This window comes from Hyaena hyaena, unplaced genomic scaffold (genome assembly GCF_003009895.1).
Source record: "Hyaena hyaena isolate Hyena2069 unplaced genomic scaffold, ASM300989v1 scaffold_233, whole genome shotgun sequence".
In the NCBI taxonomy this organism is placed as follows: domain Eukaryota; kingdom Metazoa; phylum Chordata; class Mammalia; order Carnivora; family Hyaenidae; genus Hyaena; species Hyaena hyaena.
The window spans coordinates 1,300,478-1,327,807 of NW_024080866.1; the positions used below are offsets into that span (position 1 = coordinate 1,300,478).

Below are 27,330 nucleotides of genomic sequence, written 5' to 3' on the forward strand. Positions count from 1 at the left end.
AAAGCAAGCTTTGGAAAGTTAATTTCATAACTGTATTCACATTCTTGAAGTGGAGCTTTACAGTGGAGTGTGTTCCACTGGTTAATAATTTAGAAAAGTGACACAAGTAAATTGGAATTGGCAAAGACAAGAGTCAAGGTCCCCGGGACCAATAGAAATTTTTGAATTCTCTAAGCAGATACAATCTTTTTGTTTTAAATATATGGTGGGACAGTGACCCAGTCTTTTAACTGATACAGTACCTAATACTTTCTTTTGTTAATAATAGTAACGAATAGTGAATAGTTTGAGGCCAAGAGATTGTTTCTTTTAAAGACTGTATCCTGGAGACATGATATTTCTGGCTGCAGGCTGCCTCTCTTCTGAAGTCAGTGCATACTTTCAGCATTTGGATATTTATTATCTTTGTAAATCTGAGCATATATATAATTACATTTCTCTATGATCCAGCTGTTCCCTTTTGTCATTATAGCTTTACTTAATACACTTTAGATATTTGCACATGATTTAGATTTAATTTCCTATTGCCCTTTCCTCTCATGTTTTATAACAAAATTAGGGAAAGAAAAGAAGAGATGAAAATCTATGTGAAGTTTTTCTTTTGTTTCATAATAGAAATGAGAAGGGGAGACAGAAGTGATTGTTTCTTTCTTAAATTCAGGAATTGCTTCTGTGAATGAGGTTACTTATTTTGAATGAAAAAGAAAAGATATGGGATATTTGGTGGAAGATCCTCATAGGACATCTTATTTCCTAAGATTAGGCATCTAAAAAGTCTTTCCTCACTCAGGCTACTCCCTGAAAAACAGCTTTGGGAATATGTCATAAAGTGGTACCAGCTTTGTACCAGACTTTAAAACACATGTGCTGATTGAGTAAAGTGACAAGTAAATCATAGAGGAAAGAGTGCAATTTGATGGATGTTTAGCAGCGGTTATTTTGGCAAACACATTAGATTATCATATTCCTAATATATGTGATTCCAAGAGTTTATATTGGATAATACTTAAGGGTCATTATGATCTTCGTATCCTTAGAATAATGTGATGAGGAGTATAGTTTTAATTTTTCTTCTGACCAAGAAAGAAACTGTGGTAAGCTATCTTGCTGGGTCTGTTGATAGTTTCTTTCTACCTTTAGCACTGATTGAATGATATTAACAAAGTCTGGTGTTTTCCCTGTGATTTTAGCTGTGTCTGAAACCAGCTCACATCATTCTTCTATCAGAAACAAACTGTTTCTTTTAATATGTGGCCCCAACGAGTATCCCTCCTGGGTTGTATCACAAGGAAGAATAATCTTCCCAGTCTATTCCTGCCTGAATTCCCATAGAATATTTTAGGCATGTCAGCTGTTTGGGCTCTGATCAAGGATTTGATCCAGTTGGCCTCTAGCCTGAATTGAGAGTGTGTTTGAAAAGCTTAAGCTTCAGCCACAACATTTGGTTTCCAGAGTTAGAACCATTACTTTGTGTCTTCTCCCTCTTGTGCCTTCAAAAGGATTTATGTAACTGAGAAAAGGTGATGATAAAGTAGATGCTTTTTATTAGTAAAAGCAGGGTGAAATTTGATGAAGTGGTAGAAGGGTCATGTTGATATATTTGTGGTTGTGGGGGTGTTTAAAAAATTTGGGTTGGTGTCATTTATCTTGTAATTCCTTGTATCTTTTTAGCTACCCACTAGTCTTCTATCCCCTTCCTATCCATAAGTAAGGACGTATACTAGGGCAACTTAAAATAGGAAGCTAGAGATCCCGACAGGTCTAATTAAAGGAAAAAGAAGCCCCAAGAAAAATACATATCTGCAGAGGAAGCCAAAAATGCAAAGGACTAGTTTTAGATATACATCATGTGCAAAGAACATTGTTAGAATAATTTAGGGTAAGAGAGGAATTATAAATAGACCTGATAGGTACTTTTTATCTAAAACATGGTTCACCATTGGTCATTGGCAAAACTAATATACAAGACTCAGTATTACCTAGATTCTAAACAATGACTTTCATATACAACTCATCTGTACTTAGTAGATAAACTAGTGAAAGCATAATTGATGTACATAATCCCTTTAGAGAAAGGAAGTGTTAATCTATAGCATTACAGAGATAAGGAGCTAAATATCAATACTGGCATTAATTCTCAGGATTTAGTTCTCAGGAACTAAGGGTTTTATAGAGCTAATCTAGTGTGCATAGCACACCAAGATAAGTAATGATTTTTCCTATTTTTCAGAAGATTACTAGTTCTTAATTCAAGAGCCTATTGATTTTAAGTCCTTGATTAAAATATTTCTAAGCAGGGGCACCTGGGTGGCTTAGTCAGTTAAGCATCAGACTTTCGCTTAGGTCATGATCTCGCGGTTCGCAGGTTCGAGCTCTGTGTCGGGCTCTGTGCTGACTGCCAGCTCAGAGCCTGGAGCCTATTTCAGAGTCTGTATCTCCCTCTCTCTGACCCTCCCCTGCTCACGCTGTCTCTCTCTCCCTTTCTCTCTCCTAGAAATAAAATAATAAAAATTTTAAAAATGTTTAAAAAAATAAAATATTTCTAAGCAAATACTTGATTTTTTTGGTCTGCGTTTAAAATTCATGCATACATTCTGAGATGAGAGGAAAAGTTCTGTGTTAAAATTTAAAATAGTAATATATGAGTTGCTGAAGAGTCAAAAAAAATTATGGGGGACCTGGGTGGCTCAGTCAGTTAAGTGTCTGACTCTTGTTTTCAGCTCAGTTTATGATCTCACGGTTTCGTGGGTTTGAGCCCCACAGTGGGCTCTGTGCTGGCAGCATAGAGCCTGCTTGGGATTCTCTCACTCTCCCTCTTTTTTATGCTCCTCTGCCACTCATGCTGTCTCTGTCTCTCTCAAAATAAATAATCTTAAAAAAAAATGTTTTTTAAATATCATTGTCTAGGTCAGCGGTTCCCAAACTCCTCAGTATCCCATCAGTTAAAATATAGAACATTCGTTCCTTCATGTACTCTTGTCCTTATTTATATATAGTAGAAAACATAAATTCAACATTTTTAAACGATGAGCTAAGTTATCAGTAGAAGGAAGACCTAGAATCTTTTTGTGCCCAGTGGAGTCTTCTGTTTCCCCTGGTATAGTGTGTCCTCTTTGGAGGTTATTGACCTGTACATCATTAATAGGGGAGCCCAGACCAGCATCTTTATTTTTAACAAGTTTTCTAGGTGATTTGTAGGATTCTCATTTCTCATAGTTACTTATAAAATGAAAGCAAAGAAAAGGTTTTACAATAAGAGAATGAACCATTAAGTGCTTTTGCTATCAAGCTGGGGATCAGATGGAAAGCATATTTTTATTTTCAGAAATGATTAAAACTTACCCCACAATATCATCATGGTTATGATGTACCATGCCATTATATTTTTAGTTTCCCCTGTGTCTTCAAAAATGATTTCTGAAATTTGAAACTGATTATTTCATTTCCTCAAAATCTGATAATTTGTGCTTGCCTGCCAGTAAAGTCCATACTCTGATGTGGCATACAAAATCTTCATGATTTTGACTCCTAACCTTTTAGCTTTTTAAAAAAATATATTTAGTTATTTTGAGATAGAGAGCAAGAGCAGGGGAGGGGGAGAGGGAGAGGGAGAATTCCAAGCAGGTTCCACAGGGTCAGTGCTGATCCCAGTGCGTGGCTCAGGCTCATCAGCCACAAGATCTTGACCTGAGCCGAAATCAAGAGTCTAATGCTTAACCGACTGAGCCATCTGGGTGCCCCTGGCTGCATAGTTTTTATTGCCCTTTCCTCCTCCTCCTGCCCTTCTGGAAAAACCTCCTTTTGCAAAAACAAACAGAAAAGCAAAACCAAAACAAACTTCCTCGGCTCCAGCCACTGTAAATGTTTTATAGTTTACTATAAACCTTGTCCTGGCTTGCCTTTCTTGCTTTGTACAATTGGAAAACTTCCACTGACTGCTTAAGATTCAACTCACACATCTTTTCGGCCCCCAAAGAACTGGTGCTCTCTCCTATGTCTTAATGTATAGCAATTATTGAATTGCTAAACTTATGTGTGTATAAGTCTCTCTCTAGGCTGAATTTCCTCAAGGAAAATAAAAGTTCCATGAGGGCAGGTATTCTTTGTTCACTGCTGTATCATGTACCTTGTTTGGGATATAGTAGGCACTCAGTGTTTGAATGAATCTATATATATTTATATCTTTAGTATCTGGCACATGGTAGGCTTTAAATGAACCTCTGCTTATGAAATAAATTACAAATGAATGAGTGAATATATTATAAAATCTCAAGCGTCAACTTATTTGGTGGGTCAGACTTAGGAAAGGAGAAATCTCCTCTGAAATCTTCAGCACATGGCATTGTTAATACCAAGGTACAATAAGAAAATACGTGTTTCTTTATATAATTACTGATTTCACTTATGGTATAAGAAGGACTTGAATAATTTTTGTTATGAATCTAAATATTGGTACCTAAATGAAAAAATCTAGAAAGATAGCCAATTCTATTAAATTAGGAATTTTTTTTTTTGGTTTGTCTCAGTATTAATTCAGATATTATTTTTTGCTCCTTGTTTTAGGGTGTTTGTGAACCGAAGTTTAGCCATGGAAAAAATAAAGTGTTTTGGTTTTGACATGGATTACACACTTGCTGGTGAGTAGCACTTTTTGATTGCTTAAGAACTACTGGTTTAGATATAACACAGTGGTTCTACAGCAGGCAATTAATAAATGCTTGTTGATTTAATCATATATTTAGCTACCAGAAGTTCTTGTTATGAAAGCTCCTTCCATTGATATTTATGAATATTGAAATTACCAGTTATCCTTGAGATTTAGATAGTAAAGATATGTAGAACAGTATTAAATTATTTTAGAGACCCTGGTAAGAAATAATACAGTGAAATTATACATTAGTGTGTATATTAGAGCACTTCTGACTTTTACTTTGTTAATCTGTTCTTCAAGGATGGAATTTTGTATATTTTGCTCTACCCAAGGAAAACTTTTATCAGTTAAAATTTTTAATGTTATTCCTAAGTCAAATAGATTGCAAATATACTGTATAAAGACTTTTTTAAATTAGAACTATTCATTTTATTCATTATCAGATAGACTTTAAACACAGCACTGTGCTGTTTCTCCTTTCCTGTCTCTGAGATATATTTAAAATAATGTATTAGTCATTAGTTGCAAGATTTTTCAGAACTTAACGATGTTTTTATTGAAATATTTGGAATCTGGTGAAAATGTCGTTTAATTTAAGAAGTAGTCGGGGTGGAAGACTGAGTTGAATGCATGTTCATATACGTATGTGCATGCATGTGTGTATTGCCACAACACTTGGAAAAGAATCTTTCATAAATTTTCTCTAAAAAATACTGTCTTCACACAAAAATCTTAAAATGTATAAATTCACTTATCTTCAGAAACCCTTTCTATAACAGTATTAGAAAACTGAGTTTGATCTCAAATTATATCTCAATTTGATGTCAGTTTAGGCTAGTAAATGAATAATAATAAATATATGCTATAATAATATAATGCAAAAATGAACACATGAAGCTTATAGGTAATTGCCACATAGATGTGGCCATGACTTCTACCAAACAACTTATATATTAAAAATATATACTGACTTGGTTTGAAGTTTCCTTTCTTTCCTTTATATTCTTTCTTATTTGATTTTCTGTTGTCTTACAGTTGTTTTTGTAGTATTTTTGTTCTTTTATATTTTTCTAATTAGACACAGACATTTTTAGGAGCACTTGTCAGAAAGCAGGTGGAAATACTGTACTTTCTCAGGGTAGATGTTTTGGTCCAAATTGGGAGAAAACCCTGCAGTCTCTCCCCTTTATAGAAGTTTACCTTTCAAGGGAAAGGATTGGTGAGATATTACCTAAAACAGAAATAGAAGTTAATGGGGTCAAAAGTGACAGATTTTTTCCCCTTAGTTATTAAGACAGCCTCATTGTATTGAAATAGCTTGATTAGTGTTTATTGAAAACCTGTAGGTTCCAGGCATATTTTGTTACTGAGCATTGAGATAATATAGTTATTCCCACAGAATAGTGAAGAAATTAATTTTCTTGTATAATGAAAAAGTTACTGAACCTTAGTCTCTAAACTTTAAAGATACCTTATGATTTCTTCTTTTTATTTGCTTTTTTTGTGTTTTTGTAATCCATTTCATATTTTAATGCTTACTCTTAGTGTAGACACTAATATACTTATATATGAAGATAGTAGGAATTATTAACAATTATTAAGTGCTTATTATATGCTGAGTCCTGTTCTAAGTGCTGTATATAGATTATCTCCTTAATACATAAATTATCTCATTCACGTCATTTATGTAATATTTATAAAAATCGTATGAGGCAGATACTGCTATTGGCTTCATTTTACAGATGATAAGACATTAAGGACTTTGCAAGGAAGTTTAGTTGCGATATAGCTGAACTGAGATTCAAACCTAAGCATACATTTGTATGTATGAGTGAGTATAAACACACATGGATATATGTATATGATAAGTTTAAATTATCATTTTGAATAATGACAATTTATAGTGAGGTATAATTTCAAAGTGCTAAGCTCCTCCCCTTAAACAAACAAACCAGGAATTAAGTAAGCACTCAAAAGGACTACTTTGAAGTAGTCTCCCTTGAGAGACTATACATTATTTCAACAATTGAGTGTTGGATGAAAAACATTGTTAGTCTTCTTATGATGCTGGCTTCATAAAGCACATAGGAAAACAAGTTTATTGGCTTTATACTGTCACCTAATTTCCAGAATTGTATATCTCAAATTTATCTGAGGATAACTTGTTATTTAAAAAACCCCATGCCCTTGAGGTGCTAAGGACTTTAAACCAGAAAAATGTGTCATGAAGTATGGAGGGAAGATTAAAAGAAGTGTTGTTTGAAAGCTTTGAGTACATTGGGATAAACATCCCTGGAATAAGTGTAATAGCCTCACAGGATAAGTTCTTAGAAAGGGTCTATATTTCTTTCTGAAGCCTCATCTGAGACTTTGTCTTCTCTGTAGTCTTGACACCTTGGTACATCCTTTCCTAAGACCAATTTATATATCATTTGCAGCTCTTGATTGCTTGCCTGTCTCCTCATTGGACTATGAGTTCTTCAAGGGCAAGGGCTTTCTTTTTCACATTAATATCCTATGTGTTGTCAAACCTGGAATGTAGTAGGTCTCGGCAAAAATATATATATTGAATGAACAATTTGGGCACATGAGTTTTAATATGTCTGTTTAAGAACTAACCACTGTACTTTATTAAAATAAAAACTTAAATAAATTAATTAAAAAACTGTAAAAAAAAAAAAAAACCTAAATGTGAGACCTGAAACCATAAAAATCCTAGAAGAGACAACAGCCAATCTGACATTGGCCTTAGCAACATTTTTCTAGATAGTCCCCTGAGGCAAGGGAAACAAAAGGAAAAATACATGTGATGGGGATTACATCAAAATAAAAAGCTTCTGCACAGCAAAGGAAACAGTCAACAAGACTAAAAGGCAGCCTACTGGATGGGAGAAGATATTTGGAAATGACATCCAATAAAGAGTTAGCATCCAAAATATATAAAGTACTTATAAAACAACATCTAAAACACAAATAATCCAATTTAAATGGGCAGAAGACAAGAACCACATTTCTCCAAAGAAGACATACAGACAGCCAACAGACACATGAAAAGATGCTCAACATGACTCATCATCAAGGATATGGAAATCAAAACTACAATGACATATCACCTCACACCTGTCAGAATGGCTAAAATAAAAAAACCAGAAACAACAGGTGTTGGCAAAGATGTGGAGACAAAGGATCCCTTGTGCATTGGTGCAATGCAAACCTGTGCAGCCAGTGTGGAAAACAGTATGAAGGTTCCTTAAACTTAAAAATATAACCACCCTATGATCTAGGAATTGCACTACTAGATATTTACTCAGAGAATACAGAAACACTAATTCAAAGGGATATATGCACCTCTGTGTTTATAGCAGCATTATTTATAATAGCCAATTATGGAAAACAGCCCAACTGTCCATCGACTAATGAATGGATAAAGAAGATATGGTATATATATACAATGGAATATTATTCAGCCATCATTAAGAATGAAATCTTGCCATTTGCAATGACATGGATGGAGCTAGAGCATATAATGCTAAGTGAAATAAGTCAGAGACAAATATATGATTTCACTCATATGTAGAATTTAAGAAACAAATAAGCAAAGGAAAAAAAAAACCAAGAGACAGACTTTTAACTTCAGAGAACAAACTTATGGTTACTGGAGGAGAGGAGGATAAAGGAAGGGATGGGTAAAATAGGGGATGGGGATTCGGGATTGTACTTGTTATGATGAGGGGCAGGGGCTTCTTAGGGCCAGTCTTACCACTTGGGTCCCAGGGAAACATGATCGGCACTTTGTTGCCCAGCACACTTTGAGCAGCACATGGTGTACAGCAGTGTCAAGGTAGTAGTTAACAGGGTCCCTACTGTGTATCATAAGGCCATCCACAAACTTCACGGCTTAGCCCTCTTTCCTCAGCGTTTCCCGGACACCACGACCTCACGACTTTTGGCCCCACTCTCCATGATGAATCGCAGCACACCATAGCAGGCCCTCCACACAGGGATGCCTCCCAGGAGTTTGTAATGCAGAGCCTGTGCCTGGGCAATAGCACATAGACCTCTTGTGGCCGCTTTTTCAGCGTAAAGCCCTGCATTGCCCTCAGGGAAACCAAATCTCTTTTGAACCACAGCAGTCAATTCTTGGATCCGCCGGCCCCTCTAACCCAGAACATTCTGCATCCTGGTGGCCGAGATAATGATTTCTGTCCTGGTTGGTGTAACTTGGACCTCAGCCCCAGAGTAGCCATCTTCAGCCAGCTCCCAAGTGAGAAGCTCATTCAGTTCAGCTTTGAAGATGCTGTCAGCAACAAAATTCATCTTGGAAATTTGCACCACCATCTTGCTGCTGTGCACTGCCAAAAGGAGAGACCCAAGTGGAATACTTTCAAATATAAACTTACTTTTTAAATTTAAAAAAAATAATAAGTTACATACGATAAAACACATGTATTTTAAATGTACACATTTAGCTTGACAAAATGTATATGTGTGTAACTACCACCACAATTAGGATAAAGAATATTTCCATCACTCCAAAAAGTTCCCTCATTGCCTCTTTGAAGTCAGTTCTTCCTTCTACCCTGGCATTTGCCTCAGGGCTTTTTATCATTGGAGATTAATTTTGCCCTTTTCAGAATTTCATATAAATGGAGTCATACAGCATATACTCTTGTGTCTGGCCTCTTTTTGCTCAGCACAATGTTTTTGTGATTCATTGATGATGTTCTCTCTGTCAGTAAATGGTTCATTCTTTCTTTTTTCTTACTCTCAACATTTTAAAACTTTATTTTGAAATAATTTTAGATTTATAGAAGAGCTCCAAAAATAATAGTTGGCTTCTATTCTCTTATTGTAAAAAAGACTTTTTAAAGTTTATTTATTTATTTTTGGTATGGCTCGAACCTATGAACTGTGAGATCATGACCTGAGCCGAAGTCTAGAATTGGACATTTAACCAACTGAGCCACCCAGGGGATCCAGGTTGTTTGTTTTTTATTGTTGAGTTGTAGAAGTTCTTTTTTCTTTTTTTTTAAGTTTATGTATTTACTTTTGAGAGTGAGTGAAAGTGTGCAGCAGGGGAAGGGCAGAGAGAGAAAGAGGGAAAGAGAGAATCTTTTTTTTTTTAATTTTTTTTTTTTTTTTTTATTTCTAGGAGAGAGAGACAGCGTGAGCAGGGGAGGGTCAGAGAGAGGGGGAGTCACAGACTGAAACAGGCTCCAGGCTCTGAGCTGGCAGTCAGCACAGAGCCCGACGCAGGGCTCGAACCCATGAACCGCGAGATCATGACCTAAGTGAAAGTCGGATGCTTAACCAACTAAGCCACCCAGGCGCCCCGGGAAAGAGAGAATCTTAAGCAGGTTCCACACTATCAGTGCAAAGCCTAGTATGGGGCTCAAACTCACAAATCATGAGATTATGACTTGAGCTGGAGTCAACAGTCAGATGCTTAACTGACCCCAGGCACCCCAGGGTGATTTCTTGATCAATTTGCCGTCTTAACTACATTGAGGCTTCCAGTCCAGGAACGTGATACATTGTGCCATTAACCTAATCTTCTTTAGTATCTCTTAGCAGTGTTTTGTCTTTTTTGGTGTAAAGGTCTTATGTATATTTTGTTAAATTTATCTTTTAAGTATTTCCTATTTTTTAATGTAGTTATAAGTGGTGTTTGAAATTTCATTTTCTGTTATTTTGCTCCTAGCATTTAGATATAACATCATTTTTGTATATTGTCCTTGAATCCTGAGACTTTCTAAATTCACTTTTTAATTCTAGTAGCTCTTTTATTGACTTCTTAGCATTATCTACATATATAATCAGATTATCTGCAAATCATTTTTTCCTTTCTAATCTGTATATCTTTATATTTTATTAAAATTTTTTTTTTTTGCTTTCTTGCACTAAAACCGTAGTACTGTGTTGAATTGAGGTGTTGAGAATGGACCTTTTCGCTGTATTCTTGATCTTAGGGAGAGAGAATGTTCAGTTTTTCACTGTTAAGTATGATATTAGTTGTAGGTTTTTTGTAAATGCTTTTTATTAGGTTGGAAAGTTCTCTTTTATTATTAGTTTTCTGGGAATTTTCTTTTAACATGAATGGTTGCTGAATTTCATCAAATATTTTTCTGCCTGTTGAGATGATCCATATGGTTTTTCTTTTTCTGTTGAACGCATGAATTACATTGAATGATTTCCGAATGTTAAACCAACTTTGCATTCCTGGAGTAAATAACACTTAAGTACTATTCTTTCTATATATTGGCAAATTTGATTTGCTGCTATTTTGTTGAGGATTTTTGTGTTTTGTTCATGAGAAGCATTGGTTTATAGTTGTCTTGTAATGTCTTTTGAATGTTGGTTTTAGTGGAATGCTAGCCACAGAAAATGACTTTGGGAATTATTCCTCCATCCTATTTTCTGAAAGTATGGGTAGAATTGGTGTTTTTTCCTTAAGTATTTGATAGAATTAACTAGTAAAGCTGTCTGAGCCAGGACTTATCTTTGTGGGAAGGTTTTCAATTATGTATTCAACTTTTAAACAGAGGGCTAGTCAGAATTTCTTTTTCTTCTTATATCAGTTTTGATAATTTGTGTTCATTTCACTGAGTTTTAGATTTATTGGCATAACATTTATAATTTTATTATTCTTTTTAGGTCTGTAAGATCTGTAATACTGTTCTCTTTTTCATTCCTGATATTGATAATTTGTCTCTTTTTCATCAGTCTAGCAAAAGGTTTATCAGCTTTACCGATTTCTTTTTTCCCCCTGCTAAGAACCAGCTTTTGATTTTAGTGAATGCATGAGAATGAGGGAGATTTAAATTTAAAAGTGATTTTAAGGGAATTATTATTATTTAAACATTTTTAAAGTTTATTTATTTATTTTGACAAAGAGCAAGAGAGCGAGAAGGGGGCGGGGAGAGACCCAAGCAGGCTCCCCACCATCAGCACAGAGCCCAGGTAGGGCTCAAAGTCATGAACCATGAGATCATTACCTGAGCCAAAACCAAGAGCTAGGCAATTAAAGCCACCCAGGCACCCCTTAAAGGAATTATTTTTAAGTATGAACTTGCAACCTTCTTTTATGATTATTGCTGACTATAAAAAAAGTAACTTCTTATAAAATTAATTGGATAAAGTACTATCCAAATAGTCCAGGCACCATTAGTCTAGGCACCATTATCTTTGTTTGTTTTATATTTTTAATATAGGCAGTGGTTTTAATAACCACTTTTATTTCTGATTATGTTTTTTAAGTTTGTTTTCCTTCTCTGTTTTACCTCTTAACATCATGATGTTGTTGACCTACTTTCTTGCTTCAAGTGTTTATGGAAAATGCCAATATTCTGTGCAGAATGAAATGTGGCACTGTTCACTTTCTTTCATTTCCCCCCTCCCTGTATGTTTTGACTTTAGAATTTGAAGGATATAAAGAATTGGTTTCTTAATTTTTTTCAGAATTAGCTCATATATTAGATGCTTAATAAGTAGTGTCTAATTATAAAGCTGTCTTCTTTGTATATTGCTATTTCCAGTGTAGAAAAGACATTTAATATATGTATTTGCTTTTTTTATTTGAGTAAGGAATCACCCAATAAAAGTGTTAACTTTTATCTGAAATGAAATTATTAGATATGCTATAAAACTGCTATCTAGCATAATCTGTGAATTGGCTATTCAGGCAAAAAATATTTTGAGTGATAATGGAGTTACTCTTTACAGCATAGATGAATTACTAGTTTTCAGAATTAGAATGTAATAAAATTGTTAGGCTAGGTTTGATGCTTCTGAAGTATATGGATAGGATATCACATCTCAGATGGCAGTCACATTTTAGAAAGGTAACATTTGTTGAGACAAGGTGGTTATTGGCTTAGGGCCTACCTTATCACACTGTGTAAACTTTGCCTAAATTTGGTCTGAGAAAACAGCTACATAGGTGAGTCTTTTCTTTTCCCTTGTTTTCCAGTGTGGGAAATGTATATAACTTTTTCATGGGAAGTGTGGGAGATGGGATCTAATTTTGGAGATTTAAGGGTTTTTTGGTAAGAATTAAGCTCTATCTTTGGTTTTCTAGAAAATGGCTATAGCAGACCTTCTTTGGTAGAAGGGTGTGATGGTTTGGGTTTGATTATTTACCTTTTTTTAATAGTTCATACTGATAGGAAAATTTGTTTTGAATAATCTGATGTTTTTAAATATTCTTGGGGCATCTGGGTGGTTTAGTCATTTAAGCATCAGACTCTTGGTTTTGGCTCAGGTCATGATCTTGTGGTCATGGGATTGAGCCCTGCATTGATTCCACGCTAAGTTTGGAGCCTGCTTAAGATTCTCTCACATTTTCTGTCTCCCCTGCTTGTTCTTTCTCCCTCTCTCTCTCTCTAAAATAAAAAATTTAAGACAATTAAAAATGCTGTTCTTTGTGTCAAATATTGGGGTAGATAGACTTGGTGGTGAGTAATTTAAAACTCTGATTTGTCACTAATAAATAAGGATGAGGACAATTAAGGCAAGAATACATACATGGACTCTAAGGACGTTGTAATTTTCCAAAAGTAAACTGCATAGACTTTTGATAGAATGAAGTTAAGTTGAGGGATTGTTGGGTTGTTTGTTTTTAGAATTTTTAATGTTTTTTTTTTTTTTTTACAGAGATAGAGACAGAGTGTGAGCAGGGGAGGGAGAGAAAGAGAGAGGGAGACACAGAATCGAAGCAGGTTCCAGGCTCCTAGCTGTCAGCACAGAGCCCAGGCTCTAACTCATGAACTTTGAGATCCTTACCTGAGCCAAAATTGGATGCTTAACCGACTGAGCTACCCAGATCCCCTGGCTTGTTTGTTTGTTTGTTTTTTTAAAGAGAAATAATTGCCGGACTTGTATTACTTTTTAAAAATTTTATGATTTTGCTTATAATTTCGTACATTTATTTCCCTGGATGAAGTGTGGCATAGAGTGTTCAGTAGCATAAGCCATTCTGATGGGAACCTCATTACCTTCATCTCATCTCAATGCAAATTTTCAGAGAAGATCCTCTTTATCATCAGCTATCTTTGTAATTAAATGGAGCTATACATTTTGAACATTTTTATTAGTTTATTTGTAGAATTTCTATGTAAGATTGACATTTTTATATAAAATTTAAAAAACCCCAAAATAAAGAACTTACCTGCTGACATAAACTAATTTTTCCTGATGTCTTGGGTTTAAATTAATTTTAATCCTGAAATCTGTCTATAAAATTAATGTCACTATTGGTATTTAGCCCCTTATCTCTCTAAAGACTGGCGATTAACATTTTATTTCTCTTATGGGAGTGTACATTAATTATGCTTTCACCAATTTGTATACCAAGTACAGATGAGTTATATATATGAAAGTCATTGTTTAGATTCTAGATAATACTGAGTCTTTTATATTAGCTTTACCATTGACCAGTGGTGGACTGTGTTTTGTTTTGTTTTATAAAAAAATGCACATGATATGTATCAGAATCTGGTCTTTTCCATATTTTCGTCTTCTTCTGCAGATACATGTTTTTCTTTTCCCTTCTCTTGAGGCTTTTTTTCCCTTACTTAGACCTTTTGGGTGCTTTGGTTTTCTATTTTATTAAGTTGCTCTAATGTAGGTGCATTCTAGACAACAGATTTTGTGTTTGTGGTCTTTATCTGATAGCAATCTTTTAGGCTTTTTCTGCTTAAATGTTTCAAACAGATGGATCAGAATGATGATTTCATTTCCCAGGACAAATGAAGCCAAAAAAGATCTTCAAAGTCAACCTAAGATTTAGGTCTTTGGACTTATGAAAGAGCAAGAAGGTTTTTAACCTATATGCTTCCTCTCCATAGAATGAAGGGAACAAGCTATACTAATTGTGAATTTTGTTTTAGTTTGTATAGAGGACTGCTAAAAACGTTATATTGCTGAATTGTTAGTAATAGTGGACAGTAGAGTGAAAATGGAAAACAAAGGGAGAATTGACTTTTTTAAGCCTGTTCATTAAGTGGCAAATAGGCATAAATGGACCTGTGGTTTCTATTACTCTTAGTATTCTATTACTTAGTTGTATAATGTTATATCCAGAAATTTATTGCTGAGGTTTCAAATGAGAAATTCTTTTCTAATTTAATAAGTAACAAAGTACTGCTATCACATCCTCATGATTATAGTTCACTATCTGACAGACTGCTAATCTGTAAAATGTGGTTTCTTTTACAAGCAAATATTAGCCAGTAGCTATTAAGTTAGAGTAATCTGGATGTAAAAAGTGATTGAAAAGAAAGCAAACCAGAATAATTCTATTTCTGTTTTGAAAACTAAGTCACACACACTCAGAGTTTATGCCTAGTCTTACTTTTATCTTTACCTTAGAGACTGTGAGGTTGTAGAAAAAGCAGAAACCTTTGGGTGTGATTGACCTTAGTCATTTAATAAGAAAAAAATGTGTGTGTGGAGGGGGTATATGTGTGTTTTGGTGTGTGTGTGGGCAAACTATTGGTATAAGGTTTAAATGAAATAATGTATATAAAATGATGAATGCACTGAAAGTAGTTCTATTGCTCTGACTGGTGATACCAAAGTATTGATTTACCAATCTTGAGCTATACAGGAAAATCTAAGGAATAAGGAAAAGAATATCAACCTTAAGCTCATTTATATTCCTATATATTGTGGAAAAACCAGGAATGCTAGACAGATAGCAGTGGAATATTTAATCTTGTTTTTGAATTTTCTTTTTTTTTTTATTACAGATAGTTTATTGTCAAGTTGGTTTCCATATAACACCCAGTGCTCGTCCCCATAAGTGCCCTCCTCCCTGCCCATCTCCCCCTTCCCCCCGACACCCATCAGTCCTCAGTTTGTTCTCAGCATTCAAGAGTCTTTCATGGTTTGCCTCTCTCCCCTCTCCCCCACTATTTCCCCGCTTCTTCTCCCCGACGGTCTTCCATTAAGTTCTTCCTAATCCTCCTATACATGCAAACATATGGTATTTGTCCTTCTCTGCCTGACTTATTTCGCTGAGCATAACACCCTCAAGGTTCATCCATGTTGCTACACATGGCCAGATTTCATTCTTTCTCATTGCCATGTAGTATTCCATCGTTTAGATAAACCACATCTTTTTGATCCATTTGTCCATTGATGGACACTTAGGCTCTTTCCATGTTTTGGCTATTTTTGAGAGTGCTGCTATGAACTGAATTTTCTTTTTAAGTATTACAGATGATCATGAACTTAATAGAAAGTTGAAGTTATTTTCTGAATAGATTTCTGATGTCAAGGTAGTTGGCATCAGATTATGTTTACATAGAAATTAAGCACTGTTTTTAGTGAAGGGTTATTTCTTAGTAGGATCATGGTGAAGGAATGGATTTCTGAGAAAGGGTCCTTACTTAAATTAAAAATTTTTCCTTTATGACAAGGGATCACTGATAATGCTTCTAATAAGTGCAAGGGAAATTATTTGCTACTATGAAACAATAAAACTCTTCTAATGAAAGGAAGTAGTTGACCTTCGTAGTTGCATGGAAGACTTAACATTAGTAAGTTTCATGGAGTTAACATCAAAATTATGTGTGTATAATTTTCAGAAGTCTTTACCCCAAGGAAGAGTGTATGCGTCTGGGGAGGATTTGTTAATATTTACTTAAAGCCCTTCACAAATATGGAATGACTCTTGGTTTACAATTATGAAAATGTATTATTTCAAAATTGGTTTGGGGCGCCTGGGTGGCTTAGTCGGTTAAGCGTCCGACTTTCGCTTAGGTCATGATCTCGCGGTTCGTGGGTTCAAGCCCCGCGTCGGGCTCTGTGCTGACTGCCAGCTCAGAGCCTGGAGCCTATTTCAGAGTCTGTATCTCCCTCTCTCTCCGACCCTCCCCTGCTCACGCTCTCTCTCTCTCCCCTAGAAATAAAAATAAAAATAAATTGGTTTGTTTTTTGTTTTGTTTTGTTTTGTAAGTAGGCTTCACACCCAGTGTGGGGCTCAAACTCACAACCTGGAGATCAAGAGTAGCATGCTCTGCCAGCTGAGCCAGCCAGGCGCCTCCTATGGTTCATTTAAATCATCTTGATTTTTCTTTTTTCAATCAAGAAGTATCCTTTTTTTCCTTTCTTATGTTTCCTTTCTTTTCATTGCCCCTGTTGAGCTCAAAGATCCAAAAAGAGACACATTACAGTTTTTTTTTTCCCAGCTCCAACACTTTAGGGTTTTGAGCCATTGGATGAGTTCAACAATAAGTTCCTTATTTTTTGTTACCATGTCAGTACTATTGGATGTTATGGTCAGTGTCCAGTCCTTCCCATTTTTCTGAGAAATCGTCAAGGGGAAGAGAACATTTATTAAGCATGTACTACTCTGTGTGCTAGAAAATGTAATTTATGTACAGTGTACCTTTTTTTTTTTTAAGTTTATTTTAAGAGAGAGTACACACATGGAAAGGGCAGAGAGAGAAGGAGAAGGGGGTGGGGAGAGAGTGTGTGTGAGAGAGAGAGAATCCCAAGAAGGCTCCACACTCTCAGCACAGAGCCTGATGTGGGGCTCGAACTCCCAAACCACAAGACCTGAGCTGAAATCCAGAATTGGACACTTAACCGACTCAGCCACCCAGACGCCCCTGCACAGTGTACCCTTTACTCTTTACAACAGCCCACTGTTTATTGAGAGGGGGATTGCCTCCATTTTACAAATAGTTCACCAGGCCAAGAAGTAAAAGAAATTGTACATAGCAATTGACTTAAGATTCATAGCTAGAATGTAAATCCAGTTCAGTTCTGTTTCTTATGCTGCTCCTAGCTATCACAGGAACAGAAATTATTTATTAATCTGTCAATAAGAAATCAGAGTAAAAAGCTCATAAACAAAAAAATCATCTTTTTTCTTTTCTTTTCTTACCAAAAATTGAAATCCTCTCTAGGACAAATGCATCTTTGTCTTGCATTTGAATATAATCCTCATCTATAGAATACAGATAGTTTTACAGTTTTTCTTCTTGTTTTTAGGAGTGTTAGGGAATGAAGCTTTAAGAGTACTGTGTAAATACTCTGTTCTAGATATTGTTAAAATTCTAAAATTGTGCACTTTTTTTAATTTTGAAAGAACTAAAAATATGTTATATTCCCCTTTTGAATTTTTCTGCCCTCCTCTCCTCTCTAGGCTATATTATTGGCCACCAGGGATGAAATCCAGTTATCTCACACCTAAGCATTTTAAAGTAACAAACCTAAAGCAGAGAGAGAAGATAGAATAAAGCTATTAAAAGTAACAGAGAAGAAATTAAGAGAAACTAGTTCTTGCTAAATTAGAGGATTATCCTGTCACTAGCAGAAATATCTCAGAACCTTTGATCTGTCATCTTATCCTGTCATGCATAGTAGATGCACTCAGTGATCTTGTTTTATTGTTTTTGGAATTGACTCAACTCACTTGACATTTAAATGAACATTTTTTTGCATGGTGTATTTACTTGGACTTAAGTCCAGGGCACTCAGATCATGTTTCTGTCAGCTATTGTATATCCTCATGAAACTTACTGGCTTTAGTGGCAGTTAAAATTTTTTTAAATGTTTATTTATTTTTGAGAAAGAGACAGAGACAGAACATGAATAGGGAAGGGGCAGAGAGAGAGGGAGACACAGAATCTGAAGCAGGCTCCAGGCTCCAAGCTGTCAGCATAGAGGTCAACGCGCGGCTCGAACTCATGAACCATGAGATCATGACCTGAGCTGATGTGAGACACTTAACTGACTGAGCCACCCAGGCACCCCTGGCATTAGTGGCATTTAAAGGAGAAGAAACAACTTAAAGTAAGAAGTACTATATATATTATTGGTATGGCTATCACCAAGGACATCTCAGACAAGGTAGAGCACTGTTTTCCCGCCTTTTTTTTAAATTGTGGTTAAATACACATAAACTTTACTATTTTATCTATTTTAAATGTACAGTTAGTGGCATTAAGTAAATCTACAATTTTGTGCAACCCTCACCATTATCAATTTTCACTACTTTTTCATTATACCAAACAGAAACTCATTAAGCAGTAACTTTCCATCACCTTTTCACCTCAGCCCCTATAACTTCTAATCTACTTTTTTTTTTTATTTATTTTTGAGAGAGAGAGAAAGACAGTGTGAACAGGGGTGGGTCAGAGAGAGAGGGAGTCACAGAATCTGAAACAGGCTCCAGGCTCTGAGCTAGCTGTCAGCACAGAGCCCGACGCGCGGCTCGAACCCACAAACCATGATTGTGACCTGAGCCGAAGTCGGACACTTAACTGACTGAGCCACCCAGGCGCCCCAGGTCAGGTCATGATCTTATGGTTTGTAGGATAGGCCCCAGCTTGGGATTCACTCTCTCCCTCTCTCTCTGTCCCTCCCCCATGCACATGCTTGCTCTCTTTCAAAATAAATATTCTTTAAAAGAAAGAGAAATAGGGAGAGGCAGAAAGAGAGACAGAAAGAAAATTCCAGTGCATAATCTTAGTTATAGATAAAAGCTCTTTGTGTTATTTGAGATTAAATACCCTTGAGACTATTATTTTTAGATACATAATTTATGTTATCTATCTTAGATTTATATATTACTTGTAAGCATCCCTATTTTACATATATGAGTCTACACTTAATATCCAAGCTTTGATTCCCTTTATGTCATTTCACTTTCCCAGTTAGTTTTTTCACTAATTTTTTTTTTTTAAAAACGTTTTTATTTTTGAGAGAGAGCGAGAGCAGGGGAGGGGCAGAGAGAGAGGGGAGACACAGAATCTGAAGCAGGTTCCAGGCTCTGAACTGTCAGCACAGAGACTGATATGGGGCTCGAACCCACAAAACGTGAGATCATGACCTGAGATGAAGTTGTATGTCTGACTGAGCCACACAAGCACCCCGTGTTTTCAGTAATTTTAAATTAATCTCTCTGAATTGCAATAATACATGGTTGGTTCGTAGGTCATTAGGAGATTTAAAATATTGTTTAAAATCCCAATTCCATCTTCTCCATTACAAGATGAGTGATACAAATAATCACTTATCAGTGTTTATGATCTTTTCATTGCCAGTCATAAAAGCATTAAATGTAAACCAGATTATTTTTTGGAGTGTCATATATTAGTTGCATCTGTACAATTACTGAAATCTTATTTTAAAAAATATTGCCTGCTGTTTTCAACAAGGATAAACTTATTTCAAGAGTCTTAACATGAACTATACTGGAATTAAAGTTGTAAAAACATTTAAAAGGAGGGATGCTTGGTGGCCTAGTCAGTTAAGTGTCTGACTTGAGCTCAGGTCATGATCTCTTCAGGCTTGAACCCTGTGTCGGGCTCTGTGCTGACAGCTCAGAGCCCAGAGCCTGCTTTGGATTCTGTGTCTCCATCTCTCTCTGCCCCTCCTCTCTCTCTCTCTCCCTCTCTCTCTCTCATCTCTCAAAATAAAAAACATGAAAAAAACTTAATTTAAAAGGAGTCTTACTGTAGTTAATTTTTGATTCATCTCTTTTCTGCTTACACAGTCTCTGAATGTTTGCTTTATCATGAGGTTAATGGTCACTGAGAAAAGGACCAGATGATAACGGAGTCAAGCTGTGTAATGAAAGTTTAAGGTTAAGCCTTGTGGATAAAAGCCTAGTGGGTCAGAGAACTCTAATAGTGGGGTTTACCTAGGCAGATCATGGTGTGATTGTGTTTTCTTTCAATCATTGGGAACATTTATTTTGTTTGACAGCCATGGGAAGGAATCAAATTCAGGTAATTATAGTTGTTCTGGCATATTTGTTATGGCACTGTGGTAGAGACCAAATAAAGTGCCTAAAGTTTCCTTTATTTCCTAAGGTTTTTATCCACCCTCTCAATTTTTCTTTGAGATGAATAGAATAACAGGATACTAGGATACTCTGTGGTTATTGAAGAATGAATTTATTTCCATCTGGATTTACAATTCAGTAAGTACCTAAATTCTCCTTGCTTTAAGACTCTGAAGAGGATAGTCAAAACATTTCAGTTAGGTGGGAGAACTTATTTGGAAGTATTTGACCTAAAGTATATGCTAGACTTTGCACACTGTTCATCCATGGACCCAGTTTTAGACCCCAGACCATAGTTGGCTCAAATACAGTTTGTTGTTTTTTTTAAATTGAGTCAGTAATTAAAAATTGAGAGAAGTAAAAATTCAGTCTGGGCTGTTATCACAGAATTGGCAACATTTGGCTGAGTATGAATAGCTAAAGTAGCTACTTTGCCCTTTAGGCAAGACATGCACCAACACTTAGCCCATTTTTCACAATAACTGAACACTGATATAGGTGATATATCTGATGATGATACAGACAGATAATAGATAAATTATCGGAATCTGAGTCTTAGAAAGTCTGGTGAACTTTATAGTACTTGGAGATATTGGTTATAAAAATGAAGTATCTGTTTAAGCCTGAATAAGTCACACATAGTTTTTTTTTTTTTAATTTTTAAAATTGTTTTTTATTTATGTTTGAGAAAGAGGGAGAGAGAGAGAGCATGATTGGGGGAGGAACAGAGAGAGAGAGGGAGGGAGACACAGAATCTGAAGGAGGCTCCATGCTCTGAGCTGTCAGTACAGAGCCTGATGCATGGCTTGAACTCAGTAACCATGCATGAGATCATGACCTGACCTGGAGTTGGAAGTTTAACCGACTGAGCCACCCAGACATCCCACACACATAGTTTTTAAGAAGACTTCCTGGGTTGCGTTAATTGGCACCTTCCCTGTCCCTTTTTACCTCCCTAGCTGCATTATGGTATTGATTTTCTGAAATTGATTATAAAAACCTAGTTGTATATCCCTGTAATTCACTTTGAGCTTCTTCAGGCCAAGGACCACTAGTTGGTTTTTGTTCTTAGCATCTAGTACCTGGTACACAGTAGGTATCCAAATGTTTGTTACATTCTGTAACTTTTAGTATAGGTGTTTTTGTTTTGTTTTGTTTTGTTTTGTTTTAGTAAAGGGGTTTGAGTGTGATGAGCTGTTCTTATTTCGGAGAAAAATTACATAATAACTGTTTCAATTTTAAAATTACAAGCAGCTCCTTTGGTTAAGGAGGATTTTTAAGGTTATTATCTCAAATTTTCAGTTTTTCTGTTTTAAATTGGAACCTGTACTTTCCAGATGGTAACTACATTTATCATGGTGAGCACTGCATCACGTATATATATATATATTGTACACACAACACTCACATAACATTGTATGTCAATTATACTTCAGTAGTAAAAATTAGACAAAAGAATACTCTTAAATACACATTCCTGCTAAGTGAACAAGCTCATAGAGGGGGAAAAAGTGGAATTAGGGAGTTTTTTCATTTTGTTTTAAAATAACCATTTCTAATACTCTTAGTAATTTTTTAAACAAATCTTTTGCTTGCCATTTAATTTTACTTTTGCAGTGACTTGAAATTGGCAGCTTTCCAAACTCCACTTGTGTGTTTATTTACATATTTAGCTGTTTGGGAGTTGGTTTCATTTTATATTACTAAAAGTGTTGCATGGTGCCTAGCTTTTGTATTTTAAGTAAATTAAAATTGACATCATTTTTAGAACTTTTCAATATCTCTTAAAGATCATTTGTGATCTCCTGGATTAGAGATAGGTGTTTTTATGTCTATGTTATTATGTTAGGGTTTTCAAATAGTTTTGAAAAGTGGAAAAAGTCTTATGTTTATGAGAGATTTGGAAAGGTTTTATCTAAAACTTCCTAATGAAAATGTGAATTAATTTGCCTTTTCCAGTTACAGTCTCAGAGAACTAACATTGCATAGCCTAAATAGAGAATGTTGATATTAATCACATTTACAACATAAAAGCAAGTAACTATTCTTGGGTGGTTGGGTTGGATATTTGTTTTTCATTGTGATTGGTGGTGGTGGTTTCTCTTAGTTTTAATGTAAGACTTTTAGACATTATATTTGGTCTTTTTTCCTGTTTTATTTAGTACCCTTTTACTTACCAAAAAAAGTTGGGAGGAGTCAAACCATATGTAAATGTCTCTAGGGAATATGACCCCCTATAAAGTTAAAGATAATGCATATCTTAAAAGTGTCAGTATCTTGTATGTATCTTCAAGTCAGTTATTTGGCTAGACTAGGTAGTTTCTCATCTTTATGAAAGTAGAATAATATGACTTTGCTTACTGACGGCAAATATCCACTGAGTGAATCAAAATAAAGGTTTCCTTCTATCCCACATTTAGACATCTAGTTAAGTTTTTAGCAGCGTGACATTGGTTCTTGTCTATACCAAAATGGCAAACATAGGTGTCGGAAGGGTAGAAAAGTAGGTAGTTAGGTTCAAGTAGACTGACTTTGGGTACGTAACAGCGGTGAGACTGCTGTGGTTTATTCTTGTTTCCTCGTTTAGCTTGTTTCATTTACTGTAGTTCAGTTTTAAACAGTTTACCAGCTGCATTTAGCACATTTACCAGAAATGTGTTAAAAGAAAATAAACTAAAACATTTATTTTTCTGTTTATCTTTTCACTTAACATTTCAGGATCAGACTTGGTATTCCAGGTTCAGGGTGTCAGAGAAGTTAAATAATATTCAGTACCTTAGGCTTCAATATCCTTCTTTTGTTACGACCATTTAGATGAATTTTAGTGATGGTCAGAGGCTTCTAATAGGAAGGCAGTAACTCCTGTAAATACCAATATCCAAATGGTGTCTCTCTGTTCCAGCCCATCGCAACAGTTTTAAAACCAGTTTTTGTTTTTGTTTTTGTTTTGTTTTGTTGCTTTGTTTTGTTTTTTAACAGGAGAGCCAGTGTAACTCCTTCAAGACTGGAGTGACACTCTACATCTGCATCTGCCTCGTGTGAGTTCTCATTTTGGCAGCAACACTCTGCTAGGCTGGAACCTCTCTAGAGGTTTGCCCTTCCTTTTTCTAAAATCTATAAACTATACACAGTGTGTCTTGGTGGCAAAGGTAAAAAGTGCATGAGAATTTTAGACTTCTTGCAGAAAGATTTTGGCTCATTTCAAAGAAACGGTCTCCTCTAACATAGGTTCTGTCTTGTATGAACAACATTTCCCCAAAACAGAGCCCATAACTTTCATCACCACAACATACAGCTGATATTTTTTCGAGAACTGTTTTTTCCTTACAGACCATGGAGTAAAAAATATCTTTAAATGCGCTCAGTAGCTTCAGCTTTCAAAGCTTTGGTTGTTCTCTTTATAGTCTAGTTACGTAACCTGAGAACACCGCGTGCTGCCCCAGTGGCTCAGGCGGTCCTCTTTTTTGGACTCTGGCCCTTGAAAGAACTTCTTCCTTTGTCTTTGAACATTGGGTAAATTAGGATAGGCCTGAGGACTTTCTCGAAGAAGAAATAAGCAGTGAATGTGTGAGGTTATGTTTACTCTGAATCTGTAGGCTGCATTTTGAAAGTCAAGTTGTAAGAATTGAGCTTGAAGCCATGCATCACTTACTCGCCAGTTTTGGGAGAGAAATTGAAGTTAGAGCCTTTGCAGCTGTGGAGAGGCATAGAGCTGCACTGTGTGAGGCAATACTATGGTTCCCTGTAGATATCAAGGCTGACTTCAAAGGGCATAGTCATTAAAAAAGGGAATTTTGCTTCTATTTATTTATTTTTCAAGGAATGATGATACTTTGCAGGTTTTAGGACTAGTCACTTTTGCTACTAGGTCAGAACAGATTGTGATTATTCCCAAGGGACACTTAGAACAAAACATCTAAACTTTGGCTCTGTGCAGCTACAGTCTGCTTCTCCAACCCTGGTTGTACTGTATAGTGCTCTAGCGGATGATTTAATGACCTGGGAATTCGTGTTACTAAAATGATTAGCCGGGAAGCTTATGAGAAAATGTCAATAGCTTGTAGGTCTTACTGATTAATATAGAGCTTAGTGAAATAGATAGTGTTGTCAAAGTGGAACTTGAACTCTCTTTGCTAAATTCATTCTCACCTGTGACTAGAGCAGTTTATTTTGGACTAGGTGAAAGAAATTGGAGGGAGGATAGTGTGTTTCAACACCTAGGCTTAAGCTTTGATGCCTGTGTAATCCAGAAATTGATTTTTAACAGTGGTAGTATGCCTCACCACAAAGAGCTTTGGATCAGAATCAGGCAGACTTAAATTCTGGCTTAAGCTTATATTTGTACTTGCTATGTATGTAACGTCAGGTCAACAAATGGGGAAAATACATTGTATTTTTGGAAAGTACCCTAAACCCATTGAGTTAAAGGAAATTTAAAGTATTTGTTTCTCTAGGTGGAATTACTAGACAGTCACCTCAGTTGAATACTTGGAAAGTTCTGCCCTGGAGTTAACATAAATGTAGCAAGTGTATTGTGTTTTGTTATCTGCTGTTCTAGGGTTTGCGCTGGCAAAATGAGGATTTGAGATATCTCCCTTCCCCTACCCCCGATAATCTTTCTTCCTTCACAAAAAGTTCTGAAAAAATGGATTTGAGTTTCGATCCAAAGTGTCTCCCAAACACAGGTTTTAATCACCATTATTCCCTTGCTATATGATTACCTCATGTCTAACTAGGGAAAATGTTTCATTTAGGGGTGAGCATGAGTGGAGGTGATTAAGGTCCCCCCCATTCTTAAGGCATAGCCAGCAAATTATCCCTCTGAAAAAATTAATAATTGAAAAATTTTATATGGGCCAAATCCTGTAAGAATGAATGTCAGTGGATTATCCCAATTACTTAGCTACTGGAATTTTGTTTCATTAAATATTGTTTGCAATAAGTGGGGCTTTGTTAGGATTGAGAAACAGTTTTTGTTTTATGGAAATCTTGTTAAAATGAGATTTATTCTCAGGGTGGAAGCACTGTGTTAGGTGAAAGATATTCTCAAAATAATTCAAATTGACATTGGTCAATACTACTTTTCTGGTTTTATTATAGTATACCAGCTCTTACCCTTTTTAGTGGGTATGAATATATACCCTTCACCACAGTGTACATCATCTAGATTTAAGAATTCCACCCTCAGGATTCCAAAAGGATTTTTTTTGTTTTTTGGGGGTTTTGTTTTTGTTTTTGGTGGAGGAAGGTGATGATGGCTGGAGATGAACAGAGGAAAATACATAGCCAGTCTTGAGAATATTAGTATTAGCATTAGCATTAAATTATTTTTACCCCTGAAACAACAAAAGAAACAACTTCCTTTGGCATTGTTCTTATGAGATGAGACTCAAGGGCCTCCTTTTCCTAAAGGGCCTTAAAACTTTTAGGCTTTTTAAATATGACGAATGTTTATTAAAGGACTTTGGAAGCTCACCTGCTTTTTTTTTTATCTTTTTTTTTTTTTTTTTACATTTCAACTTAATTTGAAAATGATAGGTATGTACATTAATAAGTTACAAGTTTTAAAGAAGTAAGAAGGTGCATACATGAAAGTATACTTTCTTCCCCATCTCTTAGCCACTCAGTTCCCTTCTGTGGAAGTGACAAGTATTACTGGTTTCTTTTATGTAGTTCCAGAAATATTCTAAAAGATTGATTTTGGTAAGGAAAAGTTGACTAGTACTCATTAAGATATTAGCACCAATTTGGGTCGGCAGACTAACTGCAGTGAAAAATCAGTTTGAGCCACAGGCTGTATATTAATTGTGGGTAGAATAATAATAATAATAATAATAGCATTATTTTGAGATAAAATGGATTTTTTTTGCCTCATTTGGCATTTAGCAAGATTGCAGGTCTTTTTATTTTTAATTTTTATCTTTAGTACACCTTACCCTCTCCTAGAGACTGATGGGAGAATGCTTACCTAAATATTGCATTTGGAGCAAACCTATTTAAAGGAGCAACGTTTTCTTTATGCTGAACTGCAATGATGATTCTAAAAAGTTTCTTCATTATAGAATAATGAAGATTATTATAGAATTATAATAGATTATAGAATAAGATTATAGAATAAGATTTCAGAGATAGATAATAGTAGGGAGAAACTCCCATATTCTAAAATTCATCTGTCTTCACCTGTAACAAACTCAGTAGGCTTCTTTGGCAGAAAAGGATATATATATTTATTTATTTTATACATACACTTGCACATACCCATCCTTCCATAATTATATCTCATAAAGCGAGTCCTAATTCTTTTTTAAATGTGTATTTCCAGTCTTACTGAAAAATAGACATATATCACTGTATAAACTTAAGGCATATAGCATGATGGTTTGATTTATCTATGTTGTGGAATGATTACCATAATATGTTCAGCTAATACTCATCTTCTCATATAGATACAATAAAAAGAAGAGAAAGAATAAAGGAAAGAATTTTTTTCTCCTTGTGATGAGAACTCTTAGGATGTAATCTCTTAACAGCTTTCCTTTATATCATACAAGTGGTGTTAGCTAAAGTCCTCGATGTTGTCCATTACATCTCTAGTACTTATTTATCATATAACTTGAAGTTTGTACCTTTTGGCCACTTTCCTCCAATTCTCACCCTTAACCCCTAGTCATAATTCTTTAATATCTGATTCCCAGTCCACATTCAGATTTCCGTAATTGTCTCAGACATGTCTTTTTATGGTTGATATTGCAGCAATAACTTGTAAAATGCAATTTTTATGGCTTTATAATATTGTTAGGGCTGATAAGAAAACAAGTTAATCCTGACAAATAGAATTATGCTGATTGGAGAAGGAATATAAAGCAACTACCAAATAGTA

The 27,330-nt window shown here is 35.4% G+C and overlaps 1 protein-coding gene and 1 pseudogene across 2 annotated transcripts in view; one reads left to right on the plus strand and one right to left on the minus strand.

Moving 5' to 3' along the window:
• NT5C2 (5'-nucleotidase, cytosolic II) overlaps positions 1-27,330 on the plus strand; it is a 92,388-nt gene that overhangs the window by 45,109 nt on the left and 19,949 nt on the right. For both annotated transcript variants that reach the window (XM_039243931.1, XM_039243933.1), the window contains exon 3: positions 4,564-4,637. In XM_039243931.1, the coding sequence (XP_039099862.1) occupies positions 4,564-4,637 (74 nt within the window). The remainder of the gene's footprint in view (positions 1-4,563; positions 4,638-27,330) is intronic.
• LOC120239559 lies at positions 5,848-8,998 on the minus strand (annotated as a pseudogene).